The 25114-nt window shown below is 37.3% G+C and overlaps 1 protein-coding gene across 1 annotated transcript in view; it reads right to left on the bottom strand.

The window, feature by feature from the left end:
- Nucleotides 1-25114, bottom strand: part of LOC137022919 (voltage-dependent calcium channel subunit alpha-2/delta-1) — a 152009-nt gene that overhangs the window by 15158 nt on the left and 111737 nt on the right. Inside the window, exons 20-30 of the mRNA XM_067389388.1 lie at nt 24687-24743; nt 22578-22649; nt 22432-22493; nt 22256-22332; nt 11711-11771; nt 11306-11403; nt 9146-9227; nt 8576-8638; nt 2127-2230; nt 1510-1596; nt 3-70 (exon numbers count right to left, since the gene is read on the bottom strand). Coding sequence (XP_067245489.1) covers nt 3-70; nt 1510-1596; nt 2127-2230; nt 8576-8638; nt 9146-9227; nt 11306-11403; nt 11711-11771; nt 22256-22332; nt 22432-22493; nt 22578-22649; nt 24687-24743 — 831 coding nt within the window. The remainder of the gene's footprint in view (nt 1-2; nt 71-1509; nt 1597-2126; nt 2231-8575; nt 8639-9145; nt 9228-11305; nt 11404-11710; nt 11772-22255; nt 22333-22431; nt 22494-22577; nt 22650-24686; nt 24744-25114) is intronic.

Below are 25114 nucleotides of genomic sequence, written 5' to 3'. Positions count from 1 at the left end.
ACATTTTTCTTGGTGGTAGCGTTTATGAAGCTGTTCATCCAGGCCGACACGTTGAGTTTGACTCCCACCACTGTATGATAATATAAAACACACATTGTGTTATCTGTGATGAAATCTTATTCATAAAAAAAGAAATAAAAATGATAAAATGTAGATGATGAGAAGAAGCTGGGTCAGACGTTGATGAGCACAAAGCTCTGAAATTAATTAAATGCAGAGTATGACCAAATCATTAGTCATAACATTAGGTTGTCGTCAGTGCCGAATCATAAAAACAAAAACAAAATTATTTTTGCAAGAAATAACCATTTTTTTCTAAAACCACATACCGGTGGCATTACTGTTTTGTATTGTTTTAAGACAAACCTTTTTACTCTCATATCCTTGATAAACACATCTATTAAAACTAAAATGTTATAAGATTTTACACAGACTTTTTATTCAAAAGAAAACAGTCACATTAGCGTTTAAATGTTTTAAATGTTTTTATTTATTTATTTATTTATTTTATTTTATTTTATTTAAAACAAATTGCTTTATGCTCACCATGGCTGAATTTATTTGGTTAGAAACACAGTAAAACAGTATTATTGTGAGATATTATTACAATTTAAATGAAGTGTTTTCTATTTTAATATATTTTAAAATGCTATTTATTCTTGTGATTACAAAGCTGAAATTTCAGCATCATTACTCCAGTCTTCAGTGTCACATGATCCTTCAGAAATCATTCTAATATGCTGATTTGCTGCTTAAGAAACATTATTATCAATGTTGAAAGTTTTTGCTGCTTAATATTTTTGTGGAAACCAGGATACATTTTTTTCGGGATTCTTTGATAAATAGAAAGGTCAAAACAACAGCATTCATTTGAAATATAAACAAAGACTATAGAATAACGCAAGATCTGTCACTTGTATTATTTTGAATGGGAGAAAGTGCAATGCGCAATATGGCGGAATAAGTCCCGCCTTCTAAATAAGATCCAATCGCCGTTTGGTAAAGTCATCGCATCACTGAAGCGGCTGTTGGAAGCTCCGGTTCCTATAGAAACAGTCAGACGCGCTTCCTATAGATACACGCACTTAGGACTGCCCATGCGCATTAGCTTGAAAAATACATTTTTTTGTCATGATTCGAGCGTTTAGAAAGAAAAATTTATGAGACAGATGTTGTCAGATTTCATTGGTGATTTTGAATGTGAAATTTAATCGAAAGCTTGGCAAACAGCTTTGGTGAATTTGATGTTTCCCCATTCAAAGCGATAGGAGCTGCACTTGCATGCCCGAGAGGCGTTTCAAAGATGGCCGCCAAGTGAAATGACTTGTCTAAAAGGGACTTTGAAATAAATAATTTGTTAGATTGTCACGTTTGACCAATTTGATGTGTTAAATAAAAGTATTCATTTCTTTAAAAAACAAACAAACAAACAAACAAACCAAAATAAAAAAAAAATAATATTGACCCCAAACTTTTGAACGGTAGTGTTACTGAATTTTATGAGCTCACCAGCAGGTTTGAGTTTTGCTCCATTAATGTCCAAATCCACTGCTTTACTGACAAGGATACCAGACTCATAACCAGACTCTCTGCTCTCTGTTTCAAGGGAAAAGATAACACAAATGCAGAACAATAAAATTAATTTACTAAAAAAGTTGGATTGACCCTCTATGTTTCATTTAACTCATCTGAAAAAGCATGGTTTTAGTATCCAAATGCTGCTGATGCAAATCATCTGGTAACACCTGCCAAGGTAGACATGTTACATCTGATGTCCAAATGTTTGAGAGAGATCTGTAAGGGTTTTAGTCTGCTTTCACCATTAGCTTAAATGGTAAAACCTCCCATAAACACAAGGACCAGGCATTCCCCTGAGGTTCAGTCTTGGCACATGGGTGCTTCTCAACCGTGTGTGTATTAGTCCTGCAGACCACACGTGCGTGAATGTGAGGTAGTCTCATTGAATGGTAATCCCCCAGTAATATAAGCTTACTCGACCTTGGCAAGAGATCTGTGGGTGTGCATTTCGAGTAGATCAACAGCTGTCTTAGTAAAGCAGAGTGCCAAAGAGAGCATCTTTCCAAAAGTTATAAAGGGGATGTGTACTGTAAGTGTGTGTTTCTTACTGTTGATGTATGGGGCAGTGAAGATATATATGTCATTATCCAGACTCCTTTTGTAAAAACTTGAGTCATAGGTCTCAGAGTTTTCACCCCATTCTTCCCCAGCACTAAGAAAGAGACAAAGGCAGAGGAAGACCCAAATTAAGAAGCATTTCAAACAAAATGCAGATTCAATCATTTCAATGAGTGAACTTAATGAATGCATAACCCAAAAATCCTACATGAATCCATTAAGGGAATGACTTGTAGTGGATTGAGAGGTTTTCATTAAAAGGCATCCTGTTATTATCCTTATTGTCAGTTTAATAAAATCATTTAAGAATTAATACACAAATGGTAAAAATTTTAAAATAAACAAATAAAATAAAATAAACCACACCATATTAAAGGGTTAGTTTACCCAAAATGAAAATTCTGTCATTAATTAAAAAGGACAAAGCCATAGACAAAGACTGTATCTGTCTGGTCGGAGGACAGTATTCAAAATTTAAAGGGCTGCTTTGCTTGCACTGATTGGGAACTGTTCCATGGAATTTGTGTGGACACAGTTGTTGAGAAGAAAACTATAACAGTATTTCCTAATAACAAAAGTTATATAACAAAGGAAGTTAAGGAGTGCCTAAATAGGAAGAAGTTGGCTTTTATCAATCAAGATAAAATTTAATTAAAATTGGTCCAAAAGGAATTAAATTCTCTGTTGATGTGGGCAAGGAAAAGACAAAGAGACATTTTAGAACACAATTTTAACTCGGGGGATTCCAGAAAATTATGGGATACTATGAAAGTAGTAACCAATATGGAACCCAGCTGGAAAAGGTTAATAACTAGTAACGATCAGCAAAGAGCAAATTGTCTTACATTTTATCAACTTTATACAATGACTGGTATAAAGTTGATGGCCAATGCCCCCTTCAAGACAGGGAAAAAAATTGACTTCATGGATGACGCAGCATCCCTTGTTTTGGCCAACAACTTAAATGAACATTTCACCCGTTTTGAAACAAATGATAATGATAATATCTCTGCCTGGCAACAGAGTGTGATGGACGATGCTGGGATGGAGAGTACTTTGATTATTAAGAAGGAGATGGTCCAGCGAGTGTTTGAGAGGACTAACGTACGAAAAAGCCCGGGGCCGGATAACATTGGAGGCAGAGTGCTGAAGTACTGTGCGGCTCAATTAAGTGGTATTTTCTGTTCCCTCTTTCAACGTTCAATGGACACCCAGGTGGTTCCACTGCTTTGGAAAACAGCAGTTGTGAACCCCCTTCCCAAAGTCTCCCATCCATCCTCATCCAAGGATTACAGGCCTATTGCCCTCACCTCTCTTTTAGTTAAATCACTTGAGCAGATCATTAAAACACACATCATGAATTCCTGTAGACATGCTCTTGACCCTCTACAATTTGCTTATAGACTTGGGAGGGGGACAGACGATGCTATTTTAGTGCTTTTAAATTATCTGTATACACACCTGGAGGGTTGTAAAACACATGCTCGCATTTTATTTGCAGATTTTTCATCAGCATTCAATACAATCCATCCACAAATTTTAGCAAACAGACTTAGAGACAATTTCCAACTAAACTCAACACTAATTAAATGGATCTTGGACTTCCTGAGTGGGCGGCCACAAAGAGTAAGGGTGGGGAATACATTATCTGGGGTCCGCTTCACTTCAGTTGGGACACCACAGGGTAGCGTCTTGTCACCACTATTATATATATTGTACACTGACTCTTGTCGCAGTAGTTATCCTGGACGTTATATAATTAAATTTGCAGATGATACTGCTGTGATTAGTCTATTGGAGCGAGATGAAACTGAGCACGGTCCAGTGTTGCATGAATTCGTTGACTGGTGTGAAGCCTCCCAGTTGCATTTGAATACGACCAAGACCAAAGAGTTGGTTTTTGATTTTAGACATGGGGCTCCCTCACCCACTCCAACTCTGATAAAAGGAGAGGAGATAGAGATGGTGACGGAGTATAAATATCTCGGTCTTATCATTGACTGCAAATTATCCTGGGATCAGTGTGCTGATGCCGTTTTTAAAAAGGGTCAACAACGTTTATATTTTCTTAGAAAACTAAATTATTTTAATGTTGATAACAAAATGTTGTCCCTTTTTTATAAGTCTTTTATTGAGAGTATTCTCTCTTACTGTATTGTATGTTGGTATGGACATTCAAAAATCACCCACAGGAACAAATTGGGGAAGATTGTTAAAACGTGTGGAAGAATCATTGGTAAACAACAGGTAGACCTGTACCAACTATATCTGACGAGATTGGTACAGAAGGCAGACAAGGTTTGCATGGATACAACCAATCCACTTTCAGTGGAGTTTAAGCGTCTCCCTTCTGGTCGTAGATATAGATACCCTAAGGTTAGAACTAACCGAGCAAAAAACTCATTTATTCCCATGGCAATAACCCAATTAAATAATGTATAGGGAGGGGTATTATTTTTTTTTTTTTTTTTTTTTTTTTTTGATATTGTGTATGTGGATAATGTTTGTGTTGTGAATTATGTGTCAATATGTCTGTACTGTAAAACAAATTGCCTCTCTGAGGACATTAAAGTTTTCTAACTAACTAACTAACTAACTATCTTAATTTTTTTCTTAGGTTTGAGTCACCTTTGGAGCAAATGGCTGATGTGGATTCTATTATATGTAATACAGATCAGAGATTAGAGGTACCCCCACATGTAGTTTGTTCGTTATTTAGATGTATATATACAAAAAAAATCCATTCCAGATGGAATCTCTGCCTTCTTGCTAAAAACGTGCGCCTATGAACTTACTTCAGCATTTTATCCTATCTTTCAGAGATCTTTAGATTTGTATAGCATCCCTTCCTTGTGGAAAAATCTATAATTATGCCAGTTCCCAAGAAAAGTTGTCCAGTTGAGAACTGTGATTTTAGACTTGTGGCTTTGACTTCAAACGTTTTGAAATGTTTTGAAAAATTTGAAGTAAATATTTTAAAGGATGAGGTTAAATCAGCCCTTGACCTATTTCAGTTCGCTTTTAAGGCCGGACGGGGCACCGAGGATGCCATTAATTGTATCACTCACTTGGTGATTAGACATTTAGAAGCATATGCACATTTACTTTTTATAGATTTTAGTTCGCCATTTAATACACTCCAACCTGAGATATTGATTAGGAAGCTGACAGAGTTGAACGTGAACCCCTTTTGTATTAAGTGGTTTTACTCTTTTTTTAACAAACCGTACACAACGGGTCAGGATTAACAACTCTTATGCAGAGGTCAAAAATACTAATATAGGGACTCCGCAAGGTTGTGTTAGTTCACCCATCTCGTTTACGTTATATACTAATGAGTGTGTGTTATGTCAGGATAACAACTTTTTAATCAAATTCTCAGATGATACAGCAATATTGAGTTTATTGTACAGGACACCACACCTCTGCAGTATTTTGATGAAGTTTTGAGGTTTGTTGGATGGTGTGATGATAATTCCTTGATTTTAAATGGAAAAAAGACTGTTGAAATGATCTTCGACCCCAGATCTGTGTGGGACCATAGCCCTGTAATAATACATGGAAATATTATAGAACAGGTTTCATCATATAAACACTTGAGCGTTTATATTGACAATTTATTATGTTGGTCCTCCCACATTGACAGTCTGTGTTCTAGATTGCAGCAAAGGCTATATTTTTTATGAAGGTTAAAAATATTTGGGGTAAATCAGAAGATTTTATTTATGTTTTATCAGTCTGTTTGTGAGAGTTTGATAAGATATGGAATAACAGCATGGTATGGAAACATGACTGTCCAATCAAAATCAAAACTTGTACGACTTGATGCTCTAAAAATTGTTTGGTGTGAAAATACAGGAGCTGTATGAGACATCTATTCTAAGACAAGCTAAGAAAATTGTTGCTGATCAGACACATTTTACATGAGGATTTTAAGATGTTACCCTCTGGGAGACGATTGAGGATTTTGATGTGCAAATCAAATCTCTACAAAAATTCTTTTGTGCCAACTAGGGATGTCCAGATCCGATCACGTGATCGGAAATCGGGCCCGATCACGTGGTTTCAGACTTGATCGGAATCGGACGTTTCCTCCGATCAGGACTCGGATATATATGTATATTTATTCTCATTATTTTTTAACACATCTATGGTTATGCGGTGGCACAGAGTTAGATCCTTTTGACTCCACACAGAAACAGCAACGCGCACGGCATGACATCACTTTGTTGCAGAGACGCTATTGGTTAAATGCCGGCAAAGCAGAACACGGTAGCAGCTTGAAGCGGAAAGCGCAAGTATGTCTGCGGTCTGGAGGTATTATAAAGTTGATGACAACAGCATTGCCATAGCAAACTGTGAGATATGTAAACTTGGGATTGCAAGAGGTGGAAAGGAAAAGGCTATATTTAACACAAACCTGATAGGGCACCTCAAAATTTTATTTAATCTATTTTAAGTTGAGGTGCTATTTGTTTTTATATTAGACTTTTTTATATTTACTGTTGCACTAAAGTCCAAAAGTGAAGAATTTATGTTATTTATTACTTGATTGTTCAAGCTACCTCACAGAAGTGCTCTGTTTGTTAACAGAGTTGTTGAATGTTAAAATAAGGTGAATTAAATAAAAAATAAGGAACATCCTGGATTTGTTTTTTCGCTCTTCTTTATTCTTTTTTTATGTATTATAGAAGTATCGGATCGGACTCGGTATCGGTAGATACTCAAAATCAAATGACCCGGACTCGAGGGCAAAAAAACCTGATTGGGACATCCCTAGTGCCAACTGCAGTCAAACTATTTAATAGGGAATTGCTTAAATGAAAGAACAGGTAAGGTATTGTTGTTTTATCTGTCTTGTGGTTATTAGTAATTTATTATGTTTGTATTGTTTATGTGAGTTTAATGTTGTACTGGCTACATCATGGTTGTCCAAGATGAATTTCCCAGCAATGGGACAATAAAGTATATTCAATTCAATTACTCACCCTCATGTTGCTCTACACCCGTAAGACCTTTGTTCATCTTCAGAACACAAATTAAGATATTTTTGATAAAATCTGATGGCTCAGTGAGACCTAAATTAATTTAGACTTTCAAATGCCCAGAAAGGTACTAAAGACATATTTAAAACAGTTCAAGTGACTGCAGTGGTTCAACCTCAATGTTATGAAGCGACAAGAATACTTTTTGTGCGCCAAAAAAAAAAAAAAAAAAAAAAACTTTATTCAACAATATCTAGTTAAGGGCGATTTTAAAACACTGCTTCATGAAGCTTCAAAGCTTTATGGATCTTTTGTTTCGAATCAGTGGTTCGGAGCACTGCCATAGTCGCGTGAACCATTGAAATTTCGAAACACTTATGACATAACAAAGCCTCGTTTATTGAAACCACGTGACTTTGGCAGTTTGATAAACGCTCTGAACTACTGATTTGAAACAAAAGATTCATAAAGCTTCGAAGCTTCATGAAGCAGTGTCTTGAAATCGCCCATCACTAGATATTGTTGAATAAAGTCATATTTTGTTTTTTTGGCGCACAAAAAGCATTCTTATCACTTCGTAACATTACGGTTGATCCACTGTAGTCACATGAACTGTTTTAAATATATCTTTAGTAGCTTTCTGGGCATTTGAAAGTCTAAATGAACTTGCTGTCAATGCAGGCCTCACTGAGCCATTGGATTTTATCAAAAAAATCTTAATTTGTGTTCCGAAGATGAGCGAAGGTCTTATGGGTTTGGAACAACATGAGGGTGAGTAATTAATGACAGAATTTCTAACCCTTTAAGTCAATTGGACTCTCTTTATGAACTCTAGGGTAAAGCATCTGTAAAGTTATAAAGGAAGCATAGGTGGACATTAATCTCTACTATAAGTATGAATAATAAAATAAAATAAAATAATGAAATGAGTGTGAGTGGCCTAGAAAATCTCAGACATGTCAGTCAAAACATAATGTATTCCACCCCATGAAATACAAAAGAATATGATTAGCTGTATGTACATTGTGGACAGTAATTGGTGCTGTGAAGACCCCAAAAAGACAAAGAAAACTAGTAATTTGTGTTTCAAGGTGAGTAAATATGAACTGTGAATAAATGCACTGCTGTAGCTTCTTTAACACTGTCCTGCTGTTTTACACCACCAGACTAAGTTTATGAACTCAAGCACTCAATGTTATAGATTTAAGCTAATAAAGACAGGAGAAAGAGTGAGAGCTGCACATGGCTCCCATAAGAAATCTCAAAAGAGTCACTCTGTACCAGAAACATCCTCTGAAACATGCCTTTTCACTCTTTCTTTCGGTCTCAACCGCAGACCCCTGCGGGGATTGCCGACAGAGGAAAGATCGTAAAGAATTTAGCATCTCTAACACACACATGCACACATGGGGATGGAGGTGCACATATTTCACACAACTGTGAATGGAACTTACCTTTTAGGATACACACGTGTAATGCCTCCATCTGTAGCCACAAAGCGGGCCAAAACTCCATCTCTAATGATAAAAAAAAGTTTAGAATTTTCTCAGACCACAAACATACACCTGTGAGTGTTTTATTTAGGTATTCATAGCATTAAATTAAATTACTTCAAGGACATTCCAAGTATCAAAAACACATTCAGCCTCAAATTCAAACAAATAGAAAACTATGTAATATTTAGGTCATTCTTTAGTGCAAACATTTAATTGAAACACCATTTGTTTAATTGAAAACACTATTATGACATGTGTCATATGCAATGCGTATTTGGTTTTGGACTCCCATATGGTCGGGTTCTTTAATTCTGGTTATAATTGCTAGACTCTCGAGTTTGCTTTTGAGAATAAGACAGCATTCTTATTCATGACAGGACTTTAAATAGAGCTCTGTGTTCAGCAGTTATATAAAGGCGTCTCTCTGTCTTCACTTGAGATCTTTGTACTTGAAAACTCGAGACATTTCACACAGACATGGATGAATGTTTTATGTTGTTCCATGTGTGAGTTTTGTCCTAAACTTACACACTCTGCTCCTTCCAGACTTTGACGAGGTCCGCCGTGAGACCGGCGTCCAACAGCAACCGGTTTACAAGAGTGACATTACCTGACAAATACAGACAGAGAGAAAGGAAAGTCTTTATAGTTGATCGTTATGGATTACGTCATGGATTGTTCAAACTCCATTGACCCAGAATATGGTCTACTAGTCGACTGGTTTGAGCTTTGAACACACACACTGATCAGGCATAACATTTAACATTATGACCACTGACAGATGAAGTGAATAACACTGATTATCTCTTCATCACGGCACCTGTTAGTGGGTGGGATATATTAGGCAGCAAGTGAACATTCTGTCCTACTAGCTGACTAGGTCAGAGCATATCCAAATCTGCAGCTCTCGTGGGGTGTTCCCGATCTGCAGTGGTCAGTATCTATCAAAAGTGGCCAAGGAAGGAACAGTGGTGAACCGGCGACAGGGTCATGGGCGGCTCATTGATGCACGTGGGGAGCAAAGGCTGCCTAGTGTGGTCTGATCCAACAGAACTGTACCTCAAATTGCTCAAGAAGTTAATGCTGGTTCTGATAGAAAGGTGTCAGAATACACAGTGCATCGCAGTTTTTTCCGTATGGGGCTGCATAGCTGCAGACCAGTCAGGGTGCTCATGCTGACCCCTGTCCACCACCGAAAGCACCAACAGTGGGCACGTGAACATCAGAACTGGACCAGGGACCAATGGAAGAAGGTGGCCTGGTCTGATGAATCACGTTTTCTTTTACCTGGCTTCACTTCTTCGCTTACCTGGGCAACACATGGCACCCGGATGAACAATGGGAAGAAGGCAAGCCGGCAAAGGCAGTGTGATGTTTTGTGCAATGTTCTGCTGGGAAACCTTGGGTCCTGCCATCCATGTGGATGTTACTTTGACACGTACCACCTACCTAAGCATTGTTGCAGACCATGTACACCCTTTCATGGAAACGTTATTCCCTAGTGGCTGTGGAATCTTTCAGCAGGATAATGCGCCCTGCCAAAAAGCAAAAATGGTTCAGGAATGGTTTGAGGAGCACAACAACGAGTTTGAGGTGTTGACTTGGCCTCCAAATTCCCCAGATCTCAATCCAATCCAGCATCTGTAGGATGTGCTGAACAAACAAGTCTGATCCATGGAGGCTCTACCTCGCAACTTACAGGACTTAAAGGATCTGCTGCTAATATCTTGGTGCCAGATACCACAGCACACCTTCAGGGGTCTAGTGGAGTCCATGCCTCGATGGGTCAGGGCTGTTTTGGCAGCAAAAGGGGGACCAACACAATATTAGGAATGTGGTCATAATTGTTATGCTTGATCGGTGTATATGTATATATCTACCTATTTCATTTTCTTAAAAAAAAATGTAATGCCTTTCTGAGTAATCAAAAAGCTAGCAAACATCTTTGGGTGTGTTCGCGTGTGAGTGCAGCAGCGATAGCATCTCTTTACAGAAAACACAGTGAGTCATCATGGGTATGAACATTAGGATGACAACAGTGGAGTCATTACAGAGCAGACTAATCAATTACAGGCTGATTAAACAGAGTGCTGGCAGGGGTCACCTTCTCAGACAGCGGGACCGCCACACACGCTGACATCACTTGAGCGGGAATCAACCTGACTCAGCGACTACAAGAATGTAATCGGAGTCCTCTCACCTCTAATTTCATTACATCATGTATTCAATAATGACCGCAGTGGTTTAAATATGCAAAAGGTAGTGTAATACAGCGATCCCAAAAAAAGTATATTAAACTTAGATGTCTTCACATTAGATAAAATATCCAGTCAGTGCAAAAATGACTCATAAAACACATACACATTTAACTATGAACCAATGAGAGTTCACTGAGGGATGTCATACTGCACTACACATTGTATACTAATTACAGCTTTTTTAAGTATGTGAAAATTATATAGAGTACTATGTAAAATTAAAAAGCCTTAAATGCAGTTTTGATTTTTTTTTTTTTTTTTGTAAAATTGTATTTTTTGCTTTAGATAGATCAATAGATAGATTGCAGTGTGCTCTGTGTATACATAATACCTGAATACTATGTCTATGTAGTATTTGTCCCACACAGTATATACTCACAGCTCACCCTCTCAGATGTATAAATGTGTTCTATAAAGAGTTTGCACTCACACATTGGATCATTTGGTGTTTTTCTATCAATGTACTCATTAAAGTCCATCAGGAACTGGGTGTTGTTGGATGAGACTTTCAGGTCCTTGCAGTATTCCCTGAAAATAAATAAAAAAAACACATTTTTTTTTTTTGTTCACAGAAAAAACACTAGTTTGATGACTACAACGAGGCCTGTTCATTTACATAGTGTGAAGTTGAGACCAAATATTTTTGCTGCTGCCGTGTCTGTGGGATCCATTGTTAAGGGGAGTGAAGTGTGGGTCTGAAGGTGTGAATTTACAGGCCTTCAAAGACCAATAGAGTCTAGATACAGCCCATATAAACCTGTCACGACTAAACCCTGTGGGAGGTCTGCCATTTTTGCTCTGTGTATATATATATATATGTGTGTGTGTGTGTTACCTGGGTGCAATAAAGGTGTACCCATATTCCTCAAATTTCTCCTGCTGCATGGTCTCAGAGACTATAGAGAGGTAGAGATAGAGAGAAAGACGTGTTTAGACAGATGATATTAAAAATATTCAAAACTATAAAATGATGGGAGTAATAGACCAATGTATCATCCAATATATGCACTGTAAAAAATGGCCATGATTTTAATGGTAAAAAAACTAAAAAATGCTATGGTGAAAAACAGTTAATTGGTTTATAGAAAGTTTCCGTACTATATACGGTGAATAACTGTAATAGATCTAAGGGTACATTTAATGTCATTTTACGGTAAAATACGATTAAATTTACAGTTTTTGGAAGTGAAAAATAACGTCATTGTATGATTTACACCGTAAATTCCCTGCGTGACACTTCACATTTGAAGTATTTTAGCTGAAAGTTTCTTCTTAGTTTTTTTCGAATCAGTTATGTACATTAGGGTTTTGTGTTACATCTAATGTTGTTAAATTAATGTTTATGGTATTTTTAAAATATCATGTGTGTCACCATGATGGTGTTTAGTGTTTGTGTGAATGACACTGTGTGCACCTTCTATATATTAGTTTTGTCCTTGTGGAAAAGCTGCTTGTGATGATATTTGATTCATCATGTGACTCTCATCACCAATATTAATGGTGGTTGTCAGTGTATTACAAAAGTACAAAACAGATATTAGTCATAAGTCAAAGTTAACATTTTTTTTTTTTTTTTTACAGTGTGTAAAACAAACAGTTATGAAACGTAATTATTACAATATAAACTTTTAAATTATACGGTTTTGAACTGTTAAATAGATAGCTGTCCCGTAAAACCTAAAACGTTGCTACCGTATTTTTTTTACGGTAAAGCTTTGGCAACCACAGCTGCCATTTTTTACCGTAAATTTTACGGAGATTTGTTTTTTAGACTGGCATAAACTAGAAAAGGGAAATTCAAATTAATATGGATAAATAATAAAATTAATATTAATATATGTTCATTTCATTGTAATACATGCATATACCAGCCTAAACTGGTTTATATGGTCTTGTGGCATGGCCAAGCTGGTCTTCAGCTGGTCTAGCTGGCATCCAGAACTGAAAAAAGACAAAAATCCTCTAAAACCAGCCAATAGACCAGCCTGGGAGACCACCAATGAACATCAAACAATCTTAGGCTGGTTTAAGATTTTTTTTGGGAGATATCAAATATATAATTCAGCATTATATCCACCATGCCAATCTCTAGTTATCAGTATTAGCACTGGCCATTGCAAAAACCCATAACGGTTGATTTGACAGAACACATTTTATGGGAGAAAATGTAAAAGAGAAATGATAAAATTAACAACATGCAAAATTAATGTAATGTTTATTAAGAAAATTGTATGTGATATGAAATGCGCTCATGAGAAGTGACAGATTATTTTAATTGCATGCATACAGATGAATGACATGACTACTCTGGGGAAAAAAGCAGGAAAAGATGTGAATGACACTGAAAATAAAATGATACAACTGACGAATGTAATAAAACGTGAAGATCTTAGAAGAGGAGGGTGCAGTACTTGCCCTTGTTCCCTGTGGTGAAAATCCAACCAATCAGAAGACAAAGAGAAAGACAAAGTTACCACAGTCCATCATAGTCCCAAAAGATGTCCAACATTGTAAACCGGATACTCTGAAAACAGCATTTCACATAAAACATGCACATGGAACACGGTGGTTTCAGATTAAGCCAAAGCCTGGACATACAACAAAGACGTGAGTTTGAGATTACAGACTTGAAGAAATGGATGCAGACAGTCCTTTCTATTCAACACAGAGAGTTATGAGAGGAGTGAGCGGAAAGTTTGGCAGGCATGGTAAAATAATTCTGATGCTTGATGAATACATCAAATGACAAGATGGTTGAACAAATTGGCATGCATTTTTCACGATCAGCAAAAAAAAGGTCAGCCAGTGTTTGGTGAAGTCACATCAAACTCTCTTTGTACATCAAAGGTGCACACGCAATCAGTCATTGATGTGAGCCAGTATATCATCACACAAACCAAAACAGAACCAGACCATCTCAGCATACAGAAGTTGCTGTCTAGAAATTTCCGGACTGCACTTTCACCAAGCCAAACAAAGGATTAACCATATTTTTTATGTTACAAACAAAACAACTCAAGACAGTTGCTTAAAATGTTCAGATGCATCTAATTATGCTTTAATATACTGTTGGGAACTGATAACTTGCTGTGTACACAGCTTTGTGTATTTGGCTGATATTTGTGGCAATTACTTCAGAAAGTTGTAAAATCTAATACGAAAATGAATCACTAGAGCCAAAATAAGCAAGTATAATTAAAAAAGTAGCGCTAGTTCCAATTTACATACTTTTACTAAACCCACAAGATGCTATGCATTACTGAATTTACTACAGTTAATGTGTGCATATTCTGGCTAATTTAAAACAGCTTCAAATGCGGCTCATTGAAAACGATTTTATAGCCAGGATTATTCCTTTATTTGCATCAAATCTGGCCCTGGAGGTCCACTGTCCTGCAGAGTTTAAACCCAACCCTAATCAAACACACCTGAACAAGCAAATCAAGGTCTTTTAATAAGGACTATTAAAAAGCTATTATAGGCAGGTGATTTTGATATGGGTTGGAACACTCTGCAGGACAGTGGACCTCCAAGGCCAGATCTGAAGAACCCTCTTTTGACTCCTACTAAGCAACCACCCAGACTCTAATGCCCTAACAAACACCTAGAACACCCTTACAACTGCATAGATATGTGTTTAAAACCACTTAGAGCTCAGAAATTTCATAGCAACGGCCTGGCAACCACCCAGCACACCCTTGCATCACACCACCTTTGGGCCAACCAGACGGTACTGATGTGGTTTCATTTTCCACTGTAGGGCTGATAACAGAGTTCTTTGGAATGTAATACAAATGTGTCAGTCGTTGCCTTTGTCACGCAAAAAGAGTTTACAGACGTTATGAGATGTAAATAGCGACCGCATTACGGAGGATGATCAGATAGTACTTTTAATTTTATTATCAACTTGCGTTAATTTTGCTCAAATAGCGCGCATGTCCAACTACAGAGAAACTGTGGCAGTGAGGCAACATACAAGTAACTAATCCTGAGTGGCAATGTCACTACATGCATTCTACCAGCAACCCAAAACTTGGAAACGGCAGCACAGAATATCTGGAAGTGACTGGACAGAAAATGAAAATAAATAAAATATAAAGTTTGTCACACCACAGAAAAATGTGTTTTTAACCACCCAGCCAAATTTGAATGATAAAAAAATCCTGCCAAGAAAATAAAATAAACTCTTGAAAAAATTGCAGTATTCTCTGCTCTCAAACACTGGGGGTGTGTTCGCTGTCTGCGCTGAAACCCCGTCCACTCGTGGTAGAGCTGCTGCCTGTGGACTACCTACTATAATTATAACACAAGGCAACTTATACTCATTGGTGGGCACAAACTGCCCTGTGTTGCCAAGTCAGTGGTTTTCCCGCAGAATTGGGCTACATTTACACTATTTCCGCGGGTTGTTTTTCATGTCCGTGGGTTGAAACGACCTCAAATAACATGATATTTAGCACCTGGAATACAAATTTTACCAGGGGAACCCATAGACATCATATAGGTAGACGCCTATTGGCACAGACGAGCCGTGGAGCCGCCATCTTGGACCGGTCGCCAGCTCCACTCAGTGTAACTTGTTTGACAGGTGCAATGAGCTGTTAGCGCATTTAAATTAATCATATCTCACTGAATACCTAACTGATTTTGATGCGGGTTTTTTTTGCTGCAAAGGTCATTCATGTAGCTATGATACAGGACACATTGTTCAGTGTATTTTAATATTCATAGTAGGCTTAACAGTTATATAATATTCTGATATAAGAGTGACCAGACGTCCAAAATCAAAATATATGATGTAGGATATAAGGTAATTTAGAAAATCACACACTACAAATATGATAAAGAAGCAGAAACTGATAGTTGCAGTAAAATAAGATATCTCAGTAATACTAGCAGAAGTGGGAGGGGTAACTCGATTTGCGCTTTGCCGTCATGTGTGTATACATTGCTTCCTGATATCATGTGCACAAACACAAATAACAGTTATTATGTCCGGTCGAACAATGTATGTATTAACTTCAGAATGGATTGTGTTGGTAATAGGCACTTAACGTTACCTAATGCTAAAAGTGAGTTTCGTGCATTGAGCGCAAGTGCTTTCGATCTTCTTTCTGATCTGAATAGTAGGCTAAATTATGTGGAAAACACTTGCGAGGTTCGACGGTTAAGCAGAGCGGTTAAGATAAAGGGGCTTGAATAATTAATAATCAATATAACCTGACGAAAAGATATTTATTAAATGTTATCCACATTATATTTCATCTGCAACAGCATTGTGTACTTTTATAATGATGCGTTGGTCATTAATTTTTAAATGCATCATTATGCAAAGATGAGGAGAGTTCTCTGCATGAAAGACCCATGACTGGCAGATCAACGTGCGACTACATTTCTCTCCTAAACGGTAGGAAAATAAATTTAATTGAATGTGGAGGATTTTAACTGTGACAAGATGATTGACAGGGTAGTTTAAACAGTTATAGGTTGCGTAAATAAGCGACAGAACGTCCGTTAAAGACGCAGTTATGACGAGGTAGTATGTCCCAAAGCTTGTCAACTCTTCTGCTACACACTCAAAAGTACGTACTTTTTCTTTACAAAAACAGTAAATGCTTTTAGGACGTAGTATAAGTAGGCAAATTGGGACGCAGCTTAGGAGTACGACCGGATGGCGGCCGCAAATCTCACCGCCCAGCGGCCAATAGGGCGTCTACCTATATGATGTCTATGGGGGAACCCAGCAAAAAAAACGCAGATTTTATCCCCCTGATCACGATTTTTACACCCCCTACCCCGCAGAACACGACTGGGCTAGTTGTGAGTAACAATTTGGTGGGATTTGTTGTGAAAATCTAGCAACCCTGATACCGCAACCCCTACAACCCTGATTTTAGGCCTGCCCAAAACACAGAAATGATATATATACAGCTATGGAAAAAATTAAGAGACCACTCCAAGTTCAGAAATCAATGTTAAGTGGTCTCTTAATTTTTTCCATAGCTGTATATATATATATAAAAAAAAAAAACTGCAATGGTCAAACTCCACGATTCAGTACTACACAGTTCAAAGTCTTTGTAATGTGCTCCAGCTATACTTTTCTAACATTTATAATGTGTTTAGAAACAAATCTCAGAATTGCCTTTATAGGTACTGTAAATTAAAATAAAAACAGAATATATATATATATATAAAAGTGAAATTCCAAATAATAAATGCTACAAAAAAATTATAAATAATACTATAATTAAAACTGGTCATCATACAGTGAATCTGACTAGCAGCAAGAGGGTCACAAATACAATCAAGGGTTGAGGCCTTTGCACACTGAGTCCGAAATTTGCATGAGAAATAGACGCGTTAAGACACGTTAAAAAATAAATTCGACCTCACGTTATGTCAATCACATCTGCACACTGCACATCCGAAACTTTCGTCCGTTAAAAAAATATTCAGACCAGGTTCAATTTTCTGCGTTTTTCGCATCCGTGGCACGCAGAGACGTTTTGACAATTCAGAGCCACCGCACGCGAACGCAAAAATCCCGAATGCCATCTGACAACTTGATGCACGTTGCCTACAGCACAAAACAGCAGCACTGAATGACAAACAACGTGAGGAATACAAAGAGACTGAATATAAAGACAGATTGTGCCAGTAGCAAAGCATCAAACTGAGCCACTGACATCCTGAAGTAAACTTTGAAACGCTGAGGTGAGATGAGGTGAATTCTCCTTTCTCTCTATGCAATCTTGAAATTGGATGGACCCAATATTTCATCTCTAATGGAGAGAGAGAACAACTAAATCATGCTCACTGATTGAAGACTTCATTTTGTATTGTTTTGCGTTTTTTTCACAACGCGTTCATTAATACACATCGGACTCAGTGTGCAGTCTCTGTGCATGACGAATTTTTAGTTTTACGAATACGAAAAAACGCATGCGAAAAGTGTGCAAAGGCCTTTAGGTAGGCCATGTCATCTGCATGTATACATAAGCCATCATTAGCTCTACTCTCATTATTGCCATTAGCAGAGCTTCTAATCAGAAAAAAAACAATGACACGGGTTTCATCCGCTGATGACAGTGAGGCCAACATAATAGGGTCTGCATGTCTGCATATGTCAAAACAGAGTGGTGTTAGACCCTTTTTTGTTTGCATATGGGTGTTTGAAGCTTCTGTCAATGTGTCAATGAGTTAAAGGCTTCACATCTGCTCTAAATTCGCCATCAATATAATTAGCACCATTTCAGATTCTTTTCTTCTCAAACTAACACAACCCTGATCTCCAACAAACACTTTCTGGGTACTTGGCGACAAACACATGTGAGGCTAATCAAGCCCAAACATCCAGAACTTGTAAGATCCAGTCAAGTCCAGGGTCTGCGATCCAAGCAGCCGAGTCCATCATCACAAGTTTCGGTTACGACCAGCCGTAAGGACATGTCCCTTGAGAGAACTCCACGTTCACCTGTTCTTCTCATTATTTGCTCTACACGGCTCCCAAAAGCCACACTTCTCTCGTTCTGCCTGTCTGAAGTTTACATTCAACTTTCGGCTTTGGTCATACAAGCCCCGTGGAGCTCCCAGAGCGCAGAGTTGGACTCCTAAGGTATCCAGGAGCACTCTGAAGACCACCGCAAAGACCTGACCTCTGTGCCGCTGCCTCTTTCCCCTTTCTCAATAACCATATGGACCTGCCTCTTTACGAGCCTGTAAACCTGTGCCAGGATCCTTTACGACAAGAAATGGAGAGAAAGGGAATAAGAGGAGGAAGAGAAAGAAAGAGATACCACATACTCACACTTAATTGCGGTAGCACACTCCAGGATACAGAAATATCAGTTTTAGCACATTAACACACACCCAAACACGCTCGCACATAATAAATTAGAAGCACAATTATAACTTGCGTGCAAAACATCAAATTCCTGTGACCGCTGGTGCCTCAAGTAGCTGAAAGCTACTGCTTACAAGCCACAAAATGACCTTCTGTGGCCCCTTCCAGTCTTCAAAACCTGTTTTACTCATTGTTTCACAAGCTAAAATTTTCTTTGTTGGCTTTCTCGCTTGTAGTGACTAAAGTTAAAGCTATGTGATCTTACAAAGCAATTTTAAGCTAAAACAATGATGCTGATGAACAGTGAGGAGGAGAAAAAAGCTTCTGGCTCAGAGTTCTGCATTCTGGCATGTTCCTTCTGCATGGCCCCTGTGCAGTGTTGCAAGAGTAAAACTCATAATATATCTCACAATCCTTCATGCCACAGACCTGAATGAACATCAAATCTTGTGGCTTGTTGAGGAGAAGTGTGCTATTTCTTTTAAAAGAAATTGGGCTTGTGATTATCTCATAGATATACATTGAAGAAGGGACCTGGACCATATCTAGGGACCAGAATATCATAGAGATGTAACCACCCAAGTACACCTTAGCAACAATTTAGCAATGACCCAGCAACTACCCTTGTAATGCATAGCAATACCCTGGAAACCACCTAGCAACCGCATAGCATGCAAAGAACCACTCAGAACTAGTGTTGTAATACACAAAAGACTGGGCCAACCAGTGGACAGATCTCATTGCACAGCATCTGAAATGCTGTTTAGGTCATTCTGTAATGCCTGAGCAAAGCCTGCCGTTAAAGTAGTTCAGTATAGTTCCCTCCCAGAAGCAATTGCGTTCACAAACACCTGGGGTCAGTGTTTAATGCGTTTTGTCTGTGTGCTGAGGCGCAAGTCATTTATTATATACAAAAATTATTTTATACAGTGGCTTCTACTGCAGCAATTTCCTTTTTTCTTAGTGAAATTTAACTGCAGTTTATCAGAAAGTGACCGTTTTTTTCTTTTCGACTCACTGGATGCCTTATTCACAAATGTTTTATGTGATATTCCAAATTTGCACACAATTTGCAACTTTGGATGTAAACATAGCAATTGACTTTCGTAGTATTTTTTTTTTTTTCCATACTATGGAAGTCAGTGGGGCCCATCAACTGTTTGGTTACCCCTATTCTTCAAAATATCTTCTTTTGTGTTCAGCAGGAGAACGAAATTAATACAGGTTTGGAACAACTTTAACTTTAGCTTTAATACGGTTACATTCACACAAAGTTTGGTTATTTACGGGAGTGACAACTGCATTATTTAATCAAACTCACTCATTAATTTTCAGGATTCTGGGAAATTCTTGCTCTACTCTCTGCCAAGATATAAAGGCTGCTGACGGTTAATGAAGATTTGAGGGATGAACTCACGACTCTTGTCGTGTCAAAATTCATAAGACTTTTCAGTTTTGTGGACGTCACCATCTTTGATATTACTTTGGTCACTGTCGCAATGGTTACCGGTAAGAGAATACGGGTATCCTCATATAGTATTCGAGATGCTACTGTAATTTGCTGTGTGAACAGGACATTTCAAGATTCTGTACTCTTTCAGAAAATGCATAATAGCGACCCCTACCTTATAACAATGAAAACACGGATTGCCGGAAATTTCCGTCAATGGTGGGGAAAGAGTAAAACTAAAACTATTAAAAATCAATTTTGGTAACTGAAGATATAATACAGATAAATATTAGATAAAATTTAAATAAATAAAAATGATAAATGTTATAATGGCAACTAACCGAAATACTAAAATGACTAAAACTAAAACAAAAAGAAAAATATTTTAAAATTAAAGCTAAAAAGAAGTATTTAAAGATTATTATAAAGATCTTATAACAATACCACAAGTACATAAACATTACTAAAACAAACAAAAATTAAAATATAAAACAAACAAACAAATAAACAAACAAAAACTTCCAAATATATACATACTATAATAGTATAAACAACACTGCTCAGAAAAACTTAGCAACCACATATAAACACCCTGGAAGTCAACAAGAATACTCTAGCAATTTGTGGTGGTTTATATTTGCATGGGTAATAAAAATTGGAATCTTTTATTTATTTTTACATATCTAACTGCACACAAATGTTTAGATAAGCACCAAACACTGTCAGTGATTAATCAACTGATGTTGCACAGAGCATGCATAAAAAATAAACTACCTAAAAAAACAAATTAAGCATAGAACAAAGTTAAGATCATCAGATCTTACTTAAAATCATGCGTAAATAAATGTATATATAAACTTAAGTAATAGAAATAAAGACAGGTAAGCTCAGGAGAACATACAGAGAAAGAACTGTAAAAGATAGACAGACAAATAGTACTTGCCCCATTGTGCTGTCATTTAAAGATGGAAAGGAAGAGAAAGGAGAGATTGAAGAAAGACTTAGTTTTGCACATGTCCATTTACATACAAATAAATGGTTCTGGTAATGTATATCTCCATTGTTTTAAATAAATAGTTCACCCAAAGAGGAAAAATAATCATTATTTACTCAAAATCCTGACATTTTTAATGTGAATGGGAAACAAATCATTCTTTTGATCCAGTTCTTTTCATGAACCAGTTTAAGAATCAATCTGATCTGGTTCTCAAATTCACCTCACTGATTAGCAAGACTATAATGACTTTGGTCTGTTCATAAGGCTTCAAAAGACATGTAATATAGTGCAGGAGCCATATAAACTACATACAATAGTACAATCATTTTTTGTATGAAATATGAACTTTTCCTTTTATGTTTTCCAGAAAAAAAAAAAAAAAAATCAGCATACAGGTTTGTAACCACACAAGAGTCAGTAAATAATGGCAATTTTCATTTCTGGGTGAACTGTTCCTTTAAGGAATGTTCTGGCTCAAGTGCAAGTTAAGCTTTATTGACAGCATCTGTCAATTACCACTGAAAATAAGTTTGACGTGTACCTGGGTTTATAATGCAAACAAAAAACTATACAGAAATAGAAGTCTATGGGGCAACAAGGTACAAGTTGAAGTCATTTTCTTTGCTAAATTGACAGCAAGCCACATGCTATCGATAGAGCTTAACCTGCAATATTACTCCAAATGAGCTGAGCGTCTGTGTATGTGTGCAGATCTGGACCTCAGCAGCACATGTCCAGAGGGGAGGGAGCGTTTGCAGTCTCTCTTCCCAGTCGGGGCCCCTGTGTGCTGGGGAGAGTCAGATCAAACGCCTGGCTACACTGCTCAGGATGGGTGGAGACCAGCTGGACCTCAGTTTAATACAGAGAGCAGCCCTGACAATCGAGGTCACACTCACACACACACACAAACAGGCAGACCTCTCTTGCGAGCCGATGAAAAATATTTGCAAGCAGTCTCAGCTATTTCATAAAACAATAGCTTTGCATGCCGAAGGCTCTATCTGATCTTTTTAGTAAATGATAGTGTGTTTGCTCAACGTGGGGAGCTGGTTTGTGTGTTCTGGGCGGTAAAACAGGCGGTACTCACACATGGCTTGTTTTATAGTGTTCCCCAGGTTTGCCTCGATGTAATGCAGACTGTATTCAGGCAAGACCAAGGCCAGGCTGCAGAACACCCACACACAGAGAAGAAAAAGACAACGTCTTTTTTGCATACAGATACTTAAGGGAGTTATGAAACACTTTGCATAGGTAATGCCAGACCTGTAGTCTGTCCCGTTAACCGGTGCCCAGGTGTATGTCCTGATTCCTCGATCAATGTATCTCTGATATTGGAATAAAAGTTATAAACAAACCAAAAATATGGACAAAATATGGTGCAGAAGAAGAATTATAAAAGATCTACACACCTCATCTTGAGATTTCACAAGCGTTTCGATCGTTTTCTCCCCAGGGTCTCTGTCAATCATCAAAGTCCGTATCTGAGAGAGAGATCAGAAGATCTGTGTTAATATGACAACTCCATATACATATACTCCGGTATTTACATGGTACATTTAAAGGAATACCATGGTATAGGAATCACAGAGGTGTCTCCCATTGCCAATTTACTATCATAGTAGTGTCCAAAAACTGATAAAGTCAAAAATATTGGCATGTTTTTGTAAAGGAATTACAAGAGCCATATCTCCTTGAGCTCACTGAATCCTAATGTACATTTTCATCTGCAAATACATTTCATTTTGTGTAAAAAAATGGTCTTTGACTTGTGTGGTCAGGCTTAATGTCAGCTACTCACATAAATCCCTACTATCTATGCTAAATATGCATCCCATGAGCAAAAGGGGTTTTCAACACGTTTTGTAAGTGAAATGGTTTAAACAGTTCTTCAAGAAACTCATACATGTAATATTCTATTCTATTCTATTCTATTCTATTCTATTCTATTCTATTCTATTCTAACTTACAAATCAGCACATTTGTAAACACCATACTGTAAGAGTTTGTGCATTGAAGGATCAGTTCTCTTTATTAGTTCACGCCTTCCGTATTAAACTTATGAAAAAAAAACTTGTTTCATAAGTTGAATACGGAAGGCGTAGGACGTAGCAAAAGTGTTTTAACCTGCGAGAGGCATTACACTTTATTCGTAAGTTGAATACGGAGGGTGGTCTGGAAGCTAGATATTTTACTTTATAACTTGTTAACCCTTAAATGCATACCTCGGGTCTTTAGTGACCCGGGACGTCATTCATTACCCTCCTTCTCGTTCATTTTTTTAAAGTTAGACATCAACCTTCTTGGTATTCCTCAATCAATTCATTATAAAGAATATAACAAGAAAAAAATCCTAAAATTATAAAAGAATGCCTATTTTTGTATTAATTTTTTGTAAAAATTGTATAGGGTCGCAAACGACCCGAGGTGTGTATGAGTGTACATATATTTTTTTAACAATAATTGAATCTTAGATGACGGAATAAGTGCAATTCACCTTTATTCCACAAGGTGGCAATGTCTGATGCATAATGCAGAAGTGACGACTCATTCAGACAGAAAATGAAATAATAAGAAAAACATGAAATGGCTCAGCAGTTTACTGCAGAACAAGTACTAAATGCAATCAAATATGACTGTAACTGTTACTGGAAGAATCTGGTGAAGCTGTTAACGATCAAAATATTGATTTTGAAGATGTTGAAAATTATATAGTTTTGAGAATACATTTGAGATCACGAATGGGCTTCGTGACCCTATTCGTGACCTCAAACATAAAACTAGCCTATTATTTGCTAAATTTACTGGCAAATGAGCTCTGACGAGGACAGTGATGATGGCATAAAACATCTGCTCAAACGGAGCCCTGTGATTGCCTGTGATTTCGGCCTTTTGTTGATGATTTCTCAAAACCTGTCGGCGAGCCAAAATCGGGGCTAAAATCGTGCAGTCTGAACTCGGCTTAAGGGTATGACGCAACTGACAAGTGACTCCTCACATGTCCCGGAGCCTTGGTTAAAATTGCAATTTTCTCACGATTTAAAAATGGTTGCAAACATCTGGGATATTGTAATTACTCAAGTGAACAAAATATATAACATTGGCCTAGTGGTTTTTGGATATTTTACCGCAAAATTCTTACATATTGCACCTTTAAATATGGATATTTTTCTTACACAAACGCATCGCTTCGATTCAGAAGGCCTTTATTTACCCCCCAGAGCCATGTGGAGTATGTTTATGATGGATGGTTGCACTTTTTTGAGTTTAAACAAGTGGTTTCCATGCACTGCCATTATAAAGTTTAGGAGCATCAGGGTAATTATTAATATAACTCTGATTGTATTCGTCTGAAAGAAGAAAGTCATATACACCTAGGATGGCTTGAGGGTGAGTCATTTTCATTTTAAAGTGAACTAATCTTTTAAATCAAAACCTCTCAGGTGCTTCATCAATATAGCGATAAAACAATAATGGTGAAATCTGCCATTGTGTGTTTGTATGTGTGTGTTGTGCCATACCTGGACTTTAATGTCATTTTCCAGCTCTGCATCCAGAAAATCCAGTGTAACAGGTTCCTGGAATTTGGGGTTCTAAAGAGGAGAACCAAATGCTGTTAACATTTCTCTCTCTATAGTTTACTTTCAGCTTTGGGTTGAGTGTTAATTTACTCCAGGTCTACAATACATCACAGAGAAAGTTTCTGTTGAACTATAGAAATATACAATGTTTAAAAAGATCATTTGTGGAGGCATAAATCTGATTAATACGTTCTTCTACACAGAGAAGGAAGAACATAAATTAAACTCAATACTCTCATGGAAAAAAAATCTGTATTTTATTTACATTTAATCACCTTTGTGTCTCCCTTTCATAAACATTCACATTTTTTGAACGACAGAAATGTAGAGAATGTGGGTGGAGGATTGTGTTTCTAAACACAAAAAAC

Source organism: Chanodichthys erythropterus, chromosome 7 (assembly GCF_024489055.1).
Source record: "Chanodichthys erythropterus isolate Z2021 chromosome 7, ASM2448905v1, whole genome shotgun sequence".
Taxonomy (NCBI): Eukaryota; Metazoa; Chordata; class Actinopteri; order Cypriniformes; family Xenocyprididae; genus Chanodichthys; species Chanodichthys erythropterus.
The sequence above is the reverse complement of the archived record's forward strand: the minus strand, read 5'-3'. Positions and strand labels throughout refer to the sequence as shown.